Consider the following 12,481-nt stretch of genomic DNA (forward strand, 5'->3'; position numbering starts at 1 on the left):
TTTTTTTTTTTTTTTTTTTTTTTTTTTTTTTTTTTTTTTTTTTTTTTTTTTTTTTTTTAAGATTCTACCTTTCAAAGAGAACGATGATAAAGATGGCAAATGGAAATTTGAAAAAAAAAACTTTGACTTTTGACCGAAATTTTTGGAAATTAGTCATCAAAAGGTAATGAAAAAACCTTAACTTTTGACTGAATTTCGAAAGAAACCTCGACTGTCATCAAAAGGTAATGAAAAGATGACGATTGGTGAAATTTCCCTCAACAGTTTGGTATGAACCATGAGAGCGTTGCTCGTAGCCATGACATGTGCAAAGAAGCCTTTAAAAAATATTGTTACTCGTCAAGAAGCCTTTTACATAAGAACAACTTGAAGAGGTACGACTTGAATGAGAGAGACATGTGTCAAATTTACATAGAGCTTCAGTAGTAGGACTTATCAAAATCGTAGTTTTTATGAACCTTCCATCGCTCTTAAAGAATTTTATAGCTTTTGACACTTCAATTGAATAGAGATTACAAACTTTATAACGAGAGTATTAAATTTTGGATAATTATATGTGGAATTTCATATTTGATTTTGGTCATGAGTTTAGAGTTGACCAAAATAATGCAATCCAAAAATAGAAATAGAAATGGTTTATCCTTTAAACAATTATTTTTATTGGACTTTGAATTGAAAATTATTTGAAATTACATTGGAATTATATTCCAAATCAGATCCTGAAGGCTAAAAAACCAACACACAGGATCTCTCAAATTCCCCTCACAGGCCCCACTCCTCGCACTCAAACTATAAGGCTTGGGACGACGCCGTATTGGCCGTCCCTTGACATGTACCCCACGCCGGCTCCGGCGTACATTCTCTCCATTTCCGACTTCATTTCACTCCGTTTAATGAACCGCCCTTTAACCCTTGGCCGAATTTCCGCATAAGCTTTCCTTGAAGCATACCGAATCGTCTTCTCAAATTTCCGATTTTTCTTCTTCTCTCTGTACCTCAACACCCTCGCCTCCCGATCCATTCCCCGTAATTGGACCGCCTTCTCCGTCGTAGGAAGCGCTGTCTGTCCTGCTGGATACGACGCGTCGGAGGCCGTGTTCCGATCTGGCACAGCAACCACGTCTAAGGAAGACGACGAGACCTGAGACGGAACAGAGCAAAGCAGAGTAAAACAGAGCAGCAGAGACGAAAACAGAGCAAATTAATTGGGCAAGTTTTTTGTTTTTTTTAAAAAAATAAAAAAGAAATGGGTTTGCGAGAAAATTACGCTATGGCTAAGATTATGAGATGGGTAGCTAATGGCGTCGAGTTTAGATCGAGTACTACAGAGCTCGAAACCGCAGAAGTTTCCGGTGGAGTAATCGGCGGGTTGCGTAGTGGACTCTGTTCCGGGATTTGATTGATCAGGCACAACTCCGTCGCCGGCAGTTGGGTAATCGAAATCGATCAACGAATCCATATCGGAGAAGAAGATATCCTCGGATTTCAAATCAGGGTGACCGACATCGTGTTGGTGTTGAGTCGGGAGGAGAAATTTGAAGACAGAGGCAACGGAGGCGGAAGGGGGTGAGTCGTAGAAGGGTTGGATAGCAGAGCGATCGTGGCGGCGAGCAAGGGGGTTAACAGAGTGGATGTCGGCATCGCAAGAGGGACAGAGAGCGGCGGCGTCGGCATTGCAGGTGATGGTGGCTGGAGCTTGCTCGCAGACCTCACAGAGCCAGACACGTGGGTGGCGCGTGCCGGTGGTGTGGGAGTGGATTTGGGCGTCGCAGCGAAGGCAGAGGAAAGCAGCGTCGTGGCGGCAGAAGAGGGCAGCGGGTGCAGACTTGCAGGAGTAGCAGAGGGGTTTGGCGGTGGCGACGGCAGCCCAGCCGCCGGCGAAGGATTGCATAATGAGAAATTGGTGTGTAAAATGATGAAGGGGAAATGGAAATGTGTGGGAATTTCAGTGTGTTTGTTAAAGAGTAAATCTGTGTTTATTTAAGCTTTTGGGAGTAAGATAGAAAATCTGTGCACCGACCAGTAGTACGACGGTACGTGGTGGATGCCACACCACAACTAAAGATTTTCAGTCTTCTTTCCTTTCCTTTTTTTTATTTTTCTTTTTCTTTTTAAATTTTATTGCAATTTAATTCATTATCTCTTCTTTTTTTTTTTCTTTTTCTTTTTTTCATTCAATAATCCCACCAATTAGATCGGATTTGCCACTAATTTTAAGATTATTAGTAAGAATATTTGAATTTTTTTTTATCAATATTAGTAATACATTATGAATTATAATTTGTTTTTTTAAATAATTTTAAAAAATAACTTACTAATAATATACTTTTACTTTCTAATTTTAAATTTAGATTAATTATGGAATAATTTATTACAAATACTAAGGATTTTTCACTTTTTTAGGTTCAACACAAAAAAAAAAAAAAAATTAATGTTCTTCAATGAATTAAAAGTAGTTTTTAAATATAAAATTAATCTCAAATATAGATTATCTATACAAACGATACAATTTCCAATCTTATTATATATTTTAGAGAAAAATATTCTTTTTCTCTTTTTTATTTGGTCGTGTTTTAAAATTTTAATATTAAATCCTTGAGTTATAGGAAATACTTCAATTTATTTATTAATTTATGTCAAAATTATATATTTTACCCCCGTTTTTTTTTTTTTTACTAAAGTAGGTAGCTGTAAAAAAAAAGGGTTAATTTTATTAATCTTCTCACACACATTCTCTCTCCTCTGTTTTCCTTGTGGAGTATTGGGATAATGAAAATCAAAGGGTGAAAGTGAGAGAAAGAGACCCAAAGGAGAGTGGGAGGATAGAGACATGGAGGAGAAAATGCTTTATTTATTTATTTAAATGTCATTTCAATACCACTAACCTCGGTCTATGAGTGCAACTGACTATTTCGTGGTTTTATCAAAATTGTTAGATCGGCTTTCGTTAAAAGAACTCATGAGTGCAATTGCAATGAAAATAGTGGCAATGATGTTTTCCTAGAAGCTTTGGACGAACTACTTATATTAAGAGAAAGCTCAAATCTTCACACCTAAAGTGAGTAAACAGTTAGGATTATAAGATATTATATCATATGGGGAACGTGATATGGTTATAAACGCTCTTAGTAGAAACCCAACTCACACATTAGCCCTAATCACCTACCAAACTAATATATGGTAGAATTAGGTAGGTTTGGTTTAAAAAGAAATATGAAATTTAAGTAAAAATAAAAAATAATTAGAATGGAATATATGAAAGGGTAGAAATGAAAACAAAACAATTTAAAAAGTATATGGACCCAAAAAGAATTTAAATATATTTACGTTGTATCCCTAACCTAAAATTCATTGAAAAATAATGAGCTTTGGCCCATATTGTTTTTAAGTACTTACCAAAAGTCTTTGGATGAGTGATTTTGGGCCATAATTTTGGTATTATTTATTTGTTATTTCAATTTTTAAATTATATATTTTCAATCATTTTAATAAGTTTAGTAATTAACTTTGAGTGATTAAATTTAAGATTTTGGGTCGAGACTAAATTTAAAATTTATTGAATATAATGGAATTGAAAAAAAAATGACAAAAATCATATTTATTATTATTAATTATTATTTGTTAGGCAGGAATAAGAATATCCACATATTAACTTTTCCTACATAATAATGAAAAGTTAATTGGAGTCTTACTTTTAATTAATTTTGGGATTAATGTGGGGTTAATTTTTAAGTTTATTCCAAAACGAATGACCTAACTCGATACAAATTGAAGTAAGAAAAAATGTACTAATTTGAACATGAATTAACTGGTTTAGACATATGTCATCGACTTAATAGTCAAAAATTCAAACCTAATATCCTACCTTTTAAAAAATATTAAGAAAAAAAAATCAATTTATATCCGTAAAGTTTAGAGGGATAAATTTAACATGTCCAGTATTCCGATTAAAATTCAAAATTAAGATTCAGATTCAACACTTACGTAATTTGACATTCTCTTGCGACAATGTCAAACTACTTACTTTTCACTTTTAAGAGTCAAAATTATCCTTATAAACTAAATACATATCATTTTAGCATGTTTTGTCCTCGCTCACATGCATTCTAGAAAAGTTTTTAAGAAATTATCTAATATAGAATTGATCCAACATTTAATTTTGGAGTTCTTATGATAGAGCCAACGAAAGAAAGATGCAGCTCGTTGGTATAGATAATAATTTTCGATTCTTAAATTTTTCTTATTCATCTTATTTTCAAAATTGCTCTCATTCGAGCGTGGTTTTAGTTCATTCATGTATTCCTCCTTTATTTACACCCGTCCAAAATCTCCAAAATACGTGAGTATCATTTGAAGATCAAAACGAACCTTTATGCACTTGAGGATGAAGTTTAAAGATACCATATATATAAGGGTATAAAAACTTAGAATCCTTAATCTTGAAAGAATGAACTTGTGTTTTAATGAAATTATTATAATGTCTTGGGGTTTTCACCTATCTCCATTTATCGAAAGGAATAGGATTGAACTTGTTTGGGTGGTTCTTAAGTTGGTCGACCACGTGGAACTCAAGGTCGGTCCCAACCATGAAAATGTTAAGATTGACATCGACCTGTGGGAAGTTAGGGTTGGTCTTGGCTTAGTTTGAAATAACCAAACTCTACACTTTTATTGTACACTTATTTAGAATCTGTCATTGCTTCTAAACGTTCTCCCTCTATTATTAGGCGGAGTTGCGAGTGAACTTAGGTCGTACTTATTTTTTATGACGAGTATAAACACTCATCTAGGACTCGAAATATATCTTCAAATCATGAACTATGCTGAGAATAACAAATCAAACCCTTTTAATGTCCAATTAGACTGTGAGCGTGTATCACTCGTAATTAGAAATAAAACTAAAATTAGTATTTATAATCTAACGAGTTTGATTAATATTTTCTCATTTTAAAATTTAAATATTAAACTTGAATATGAAAAACAAAACTCATCTTTTGAATTTGGTTGTGATATGACACCTTTTAAAGTCCAAAACAAAGACATAAGAATTTAGGTTCAAAGTGAACAATATCTTACCTCGTATTTGTTTAACATAGTACCAAAACATCATTCTTAACCGTAAAAATATTCAACACTTTTATAAAAGAATAAATATTCAAAAAAAAAAAAAAATACTACTCTTATAAAAGAATAAATATTCAAAAAAAAAAAATCAATTCTAGCATGTTTTTTTTTAAGAATAGTTTTTCACCAAAATAATAATAATAATAAATAAAAATTACAATAGCAAAGATGGCAATACTTTTTTATTAAATTTAAAATGGATTCTTAGGATAAAAATTAAAAATTTTCCTAATAAATTTAGAAGTTAGGGTTTGGAATATTTAGAATGCCTATGTGACACTCGAGTGAATGAGGAGTACACAAATGAACTGATACCATATTTAAACGAGAGCAATCTTAATGATAGGAAAATTAAAAAAACTTAAAATTATTGAAAGTGAATACCTATACCAAAAGACATATATATAGATATATATATATATATATATATATATATATTTTGTAGCTCAGTCATAAAAAAATCATAATTAAATGAGTTTAAATTACATTTTTTTTTAATTAAAATCAATTTTAAACTTTTAAAACCATTTTGGGCTTTACTCGGGCTCGCCAACTCGAAGATGACTAATTTGTTGGGCTTTACTCGGGCTCGCCAACTCGAAGATGACTAATTTGTTAAAGTATTTATATTCAATTAAAAGGTGGGTTTGAACTCTTAAAAGATCTTGGGCTCTTCCCAGTCAAAGTCAAATATTGTACCGTAATTATTCTCAATAATAAAAGATATTAGCTATAATTTAGAGTCAAATATGATATATATTAATCTATAATAATAAAAAAATATCTTCAAGAGACATGTTCAACCAAATGGTTTTAAAATAGAGTCGCATGTTTATCTAATACGATATTCAGTCTAAAATCAAAATCCAACTCAAGAACGATGAACGTAAGAAACACACCAATTTTAGTTTATTATGGTAACGTAGACCATTTTTTAATATAATTTGGTCATGTTTTTATGAATGAGGTAGAATTTAGGAAAATATTGGTTAGGTTGGATGGGAAAAAGTGGTTGATATAGTTAGGTGGAGGACTTTTGAATGGGAAGACCAGACTTTATATAAATAAATATAAATATTTTTGTGGGATTGGTTAATAGTTGACCAAGAAAAGAAGGTTCTATTATTCCACCAACCAACACGTCTTTTTCGTCAAACTCAAGTTGTGGACTCCATTATTCATCTCATTCAATCAACAATCACATTATGGATGAAAATCAAATCAATTATTATAAGTTGTTAAGCTATATTCATTTGAATTCGATCGTTATTTGAATTCGAGCTAGTTGTAAATGAGAATCAATTTAATGTCTGACACTCAAATAAAAAACGGGTACATGAATGAATGAAGGCCACATCTAAATGAGAGCGGTTCTTACGATAGGATAACTAAAAAAGATTTAAAGAAAATGAAAGTTACTATCTACACCAATTTTTTTTTCTTTGGTTCAACCAAGAAACTTCATGATTAAGCCTGTTTTACTTGAAACAATTCTATGTTGGATGACCTGTTGAAAATTTTACTAAAAATGCAAAACATGCTGAAAAGACGATATCACAAACATGCAGAAGAATGTTAGGACTATCCGAGCTGAATCTAGATTTTAAATCCTAAGCATGGGGATACAATTATTGCCTTGGATTCGTATTCCCATGTTTCACTACCGAAGATTGCAAAAAACATTTTAGATATGGGTACTTAGGTTAGCTTAGTTCAATCACTCCCGGTAGAATCATATAGGTGTGATGAGGAGGGTTTCTCGTTGTTCATAGGATTTATGTCCTCGTGATTTTATTTTCCAAGTTTTTATTAATAGTTTATGAATTAAACTTGTCTTTGAGACATATTATGAAACTAATTACGATTGGGGTCGGGTCGTTACAACTCTCTTCCCCGACTTTACCTCAATGAAGATTTTCATTATGGTATGATTATGAGACATTGGTATTAAACTTTCAAACCTTTTCTTTAGTCACCGCTGAAATAGACGTGTGTTTTGGTGCATTGACCAAAATTTATCATAAAACTCCATTTGAATTTACAAGACATATAAGTCAATGGTTTCACACTCTTGTTTTTGTATATGAAATAAACAACTCAGGGAACCCAAGTTGTGCTGTAAAGTTGACCCAAGGCAGACCAAATCTGTGTATATAAAAATCAATAACGGACCATCTTTCTAGCATACTCCAACCTCTCCTCCTTCTCTAAAACCTTGAAGCATTCATCAATGGCGGCTTCCCTTCTCCTACTCTTACTTTTGTTTATCTTTCAATGCCAAATTCCAGTTCTCTTCTCCCAAACTATACCAAATCAAGGTATTTCTACTCCTTTTATCTCTCTACATGGGTCTAACTATGAATTTTTATAGAGACAGACAAAAATGTTGGTTAGATCTTTAAATATTTCATTTTATGTACTTTCTAAACTCTACTCGTGTGTTCGTGGCTGAGTTGAGTTGGGTTATGACATATTTTAGATCCGACCCATTATTTAAGTTATAAAAATTTTCAACTCTAAATCCAACTCAACCTAATCATAAAATTTTTAGGTTTCTTTTGGTTCAAGTTGTTTGTAATTATTTATTCAAATTTTTATTAAAAGTAAAATGTTAGTCGGTAAAACATTTATTTATGTTATTTATTTTCAAACATTTGATTAAAATTTGTCACTCAATTTCAATATATTTTTAAGAGTCGTGAATAATGTTGGATGAAAGCCCCACATCGACTAATTTAAGGAATGTTCATGGGTGTGTAGTCAAATAATACTCTTTCCATTTGTATGAACCCTTTTGGGGAAGCCTAAAACAAAGAATGAGAGCTTATGCTCAAAGTGGACAATATCATACTATGGAGGAGAGGCGTGTTTGTTTAACATGATATTAGAGTCATGTCTTAAACTTAGTCATGTCAATAGAATTCTCAAATGTCTGAACAAAATACTCCAAAATAAATTGGGTTAAGATGGATTGGATTTTTTTTTTTTTTTTTTATAAACTTTTTTTTCTTTTTTTTTAAGATGATAGTTACATGAAGTTTGTACAAAACGCCAATACATTACCAACAAGAGAAGAATACGACTACATAATAATAGGGGGAGGAACCGCCGGGTGCCCCTTAGCTGCAACATTATCATCAAACTTCTCCGTCCTTGTTCTTGAAAGAGGAAGTGACCCCAATGCCTTCCCCTCCGTCCTATCCCAACAAGGCCTTGCCAACACTCTTACCGACAACGACGACGGCCTTAACCCGTTTCAGAGATTTGTCTCTGAAGATGGCGTCGAGAACATTAGAGGCCGAGTCCTCGGCGGTGGTAGCATGATCAACGTTGGGTTCTATTCGAGAGCTCAGCCGGAATTCTTCCAAAGCTCTGGTGTCCAATGGGATATGATGGCGGTGGAGAAGGCGTACCAATGGATCGAAGAGACGGTCGTGTCTCGACCCGAGTTGAGCCCTTGGCAGTCGGCATTCCGAGAAGCGCTTTTGGAAGCTGGGGTTGGCCGTGATAATGGATATGATTTGAATCATGTTGTTGGGACAAGAACTGGAGGTTCTATTTTTGATTCTAGCGGAAGAAGACATGGAGCTGTGGAACTTCTCAACAAGGCTGATCCTAGGAATCTCCGAGTTGCAACCCAAGCCACGGTCAAGAGAATCATCTTCTCTCAATCTAATGGTTAGTTTAAATATATTAATTTTATCACCAAATTTTGAATTTTATTAGAATTCCATGGTAGGTAAGATGTCAAGTGTCAGGAGGAGAACTAAACATCAAACCTCTCCCTAGCAAATTGGTCTTAAAAATTTGAATCCTTCAGGTTTATCTGCAAGTGGAGTCTTATATTCCGATTTCAAAGGCAAACTCCACAAAGCAACCATTTCCAGAAATGGAGAAATCATTCTCACCGCCGGCGCTATTGGGAGCCCACATCTTCTCCTCCAAAGTGGGGTTGGCCCAAGATCTCATCTTTCATCCTTAAAACTACCTGTCGTCTTCCATAACCAACATGTCGGCCAATTCATGGCCGATAACCCCCGCTTTGGAGCCGCCATCGTCCTCCCATTTCTCACCCCGCCGACGTCCGTACAAGTCGTCGGAACTTTAAAACCCAACATCCACATTGAATCCCTCTCAAGTATTTTACCCTTTTCAATCTCCCCACCTTTTGGCCTTCTTCCTCCTCGTTCCACCGCCGTGAATCTCAGCCTAGCCGTCTTCGCTGGTAAATTCTCCACCGTGTCCTCCGTCGGCAGCCTCCGTCTCGACGGGAGAAAAAACCCAATTGTACGATTTAACTACTTATCACATCCGGATGATGTTCAACGGTGCGTTGAAGGGGTTAGAAAAGTTGGGGATTTGGTGAATACCAAAAGTATGGAGAGGATTAAAACAGGGGATTTGGATGGTAAAAAGGGGTTTGAGTTTTTGGGTGCTCCGTTGCCGGAAAACATGTCGGATTATAGATTGGTCGGAGATTTCTGTCGGAAAACGGTGACGACGTTTTGGCATTACCATGGAGGATGTTTGGTCGGAAAAGTGGTGGATGATAATTACAGAGTGATCGGAATTAAGAAGCTTCGTGTTGTTGATGGTTCGACTTTTTCTCTGTCGCCGGGAACCAATCCGATGGCCACCGTGATGATGTTGGGCAGGTGGGTCGTCGGTTTTGTTTTAAATTTTAAATTTTTCACCAACCCTTTTTACAATCATTATATTCTAACATTCAAAATTTCACTTCTGGAAATGTTTTTGCAGGTATGTTGGCCTCAAGATGTTGCAGCAGAGATTGGGTTGAGGTGGATTAATTTTTTTTGTAATTTGTTGAATAATAAGTTCCGGATGAAAGTGAAATTGTAATTGGTACTTTATTCATTGAGCTATGTTCCAATCGAAAATTGAATTTATTAGAGTTTCATATTGATTAATAAAGAGAAAGTTCGTAAGTAATATTATCATCTCTATTCATATGAGATCTTTCTCAATACCAAAAGCTAAGTCACGAGAGTTTATAATTAAAGTGCACCATATCTAGTGTAATTGATGTTAGATAAATACAGGGTTCTATCTCAAAATCATATAAAGATATCAAATGACAATGAGAAGAGTACCCAAGTATCATATAAAGATTGAGGTTCATCTCTTTGGGCTTACCAATTTTGGACCAAATACGAGTTTGGAAATCACAGACTAGAACCATATTGAATAATATATGGGGTAGTGCTTCATCTCAAAACTAAGATGAGAAGTAACACGTGTCTCATTTCAGGTTTGGACTATATTTAGATTTGGATGGTTACAAATGATATCATAATCCGACATAGCAAAAACACTAGGCCTCTAAAAGGGTAGATTGTGAGAACTCACATAAATTGTAGAGAAAAACCAAACATTATTTATAAGGATATAAAAACTTCTCCGTAACTAATAACCAAATAATATCACGAAGTTATCAAAATTGCGTGTCATTAAACTTTTCTAATGTGATTTATTTAATATAAGGTATGAGTTTTTATTAATATTTTCTTTAAAATAATTAGTACTTTCTAAAATATTTATCACAAGATTGGAAAAGACATTGCAATAATATCTGCATTATTGTTGTATGATTCCAAGGCATTAATTAAAGAAAGAGAAAAAAAAAATAAATTGCAATAAAATTTAAGACGGGAGAAATTTAATAAGGATCTCTTCCAATTAGGATAGCTACCATACATCACCACGAAAACGGATCAATAATTCCAAAATAAATAAATAAATAAATAAAATTAGAATACCATTTACTAAGACTTCATACTAATAATTAAAAGAATTAGAATTATTTAAAAAAAAACATTGTTTTATATTTCCATTTCAATTATTTAATTGACATTTTTTAATATGAATTTTTCATCCCTTAACGATATAAAATAAATAGAATATTCGAAGACTAAATTAATAAATATATCTATAAAAGCTATTCTATTTTAAAACATATTCATAAATTTTTAATTTTTAATAATAGTTAAAAAATGGTCTTAAATTTTAAAAATAATTTATTAATACCTTGAAAAAAAATAAAAAAATTTAAAAAATTAAACCGAAAACTATCTATCAAAATCTCATAAATCATCTCTAAATTTTTTATTTTTTATTTTTTATTTTATAACAATTGGTATTAATGGAGGGGTTTATATATTTTTATATTTGTAATTATTTATATAGTTCAGTTGGTGCAATAATTTAAACATATTGTATGTTATAATATATTAAGATAATGAAAGCAATTGATGGAAGAAAAAAAATTATTGACAAATGCTGCCGTGCCTTAGCAGTCTCCTCATTTTTGTCTGAGTAATGTCGGCAGTGATATTAATTCAAAATGTGCGTACTATTAATTATTTTGTTGTAACGAGACTTTACGAACATGATTAGAATATTAAAACATTGGAAAATTGACGTAGAATAGAAAATTATATCTTAATTATCTCATGCTTTTCGTTGCAAATATCATCACCTACATAGGATGCCACGGTATTTATCTTTAAAAAAAAGATGGAATATTAAAAATAGGGTTATCTGTCGTCATGATTTAGATTAACATGACTATGGTGAGATCTAAACATTTGGTATTTGGGTTTTTTGTTTTTTATTTTTTTAATTTTATCGAGATGTTTATCATTTTCAAACACAGTTCTATGCACATTAAACTTACTGGACGAACATAACTTTTATGAACCCTAGATATTAGTAGGTATGCATCACTTTCATACATAGATATGTATTACGTTCAACTAACGAAAGGAAGAGAGATTGTAATAAGAAGAGATACTTGGTTGCGAGGGAGAGTCGAGAGATCTAAGAGAAACAAAATTTCAACCTAATCCTAGTTCATCTTAATTTGGTCAACCTTCAATTTCCTATCATTTTTCTATCATCTTAATTTAACATATTCAACAAATTTGACTAACTTAAGACAACGACATGTTGAGGATTGTTAAAGTCCCACATTTGCTAATTAAATAGAAGATCATTGTATAGAAGTCAAGAACATCATCTCCAATCACGCGAGAGCTTTTAGAGAAACTAGAAACAAAACATGAGAACTTATAGTTGGAAGATCATCAATACTAACATGATATTAAGAGTCATGCTCTTATCTTAACTTAGTAATGTCAATAGAATCCTTAAGTGTCAAACAAAAAAATTATGGGTCTCGAACGTATAACCATAATGACTCAAGTATCAAACAAATGATGTAATTTGTTCAAGAACTTTAAATCATATTGTCTTTATTAAGGAAAAAATGATGAGTGTCATTCTGGCCGAAGATAAATAGAAACCTAATTGCGTAGAAGCCTCTAAAAAAAATGTCTTT

General features: G+C 32.8%; 2 protein-coding genes across 2 annotated transcripts; one reads left to right on the plus strand and one right to left on the minus strand.

The window, feature by feature from the left end:
• Window positions 1–635: 635 nt before the first annotated feature.
• LOC111492359 (zinc finger protein CONSTANS-LIKE 5-like) lies at window positions 636–1,961 on the minus strand. Its single transcript, XM_023141672.1, has 2 exons — window positions 1,268–1,961; window positions 636–1,141 (listed from the first exon to the last, which is right to left on the minus strand). The coding sequence occupies exons 1-2, from the start codon at window positions 1,889–1,891 to the stop codon at window positions 785–787; spliced, it is 981 nt and encodes a 326-aa protein (XP_022997440.1). The 5' UTR covers window positions 1,892–1,961; the 3' UTR covers window positions 636–784.
• A 5,340-nt stretch (window positions 1,962–7,301) lies between these two features.
• Window positions 7,302–10,058, plus strand: LOC111492348 ((R)-mandelonitrile lyase 1-like). Its single transcript, XM_023141662.1, has 4 exons — window positions 7,302–7,442; window positions 8,146–8,802; window positions 8,945–9,779; window positions 9,883–10,058. The coding sequence occupies exons 1-4, from the start codon at window positions 7,355–7,357 to the stop codon at window positions 9,920–9,922; spliced, it is 1,620 nt and encodes a 539-aa protein (XP_022997430.1). The 5' UTR covers window positions 7,302–7,354; the 3' UTR covers window positions 9,923–10,058.
• Window positions 10,059–12,481: the final 2,423 nt, after the last annotated feature.

This window comes from Cucurbita maxima, unplaced genomic scaffold, assembly GCF_002738345.1.
Source record: "Cucurbita maxima cultivar Rimu unplaced genomic scaffold, Cmax_1.0 Cma_Scf00017, whole genome shotgun sequence".
Lineage (NCBI taxonomy): Eukaryota > Viridiplantae > Streptophyta > Magnoliopsida > Cucurbitales > Cucurbitaceae > Cucurbita > Cucurbita maxima.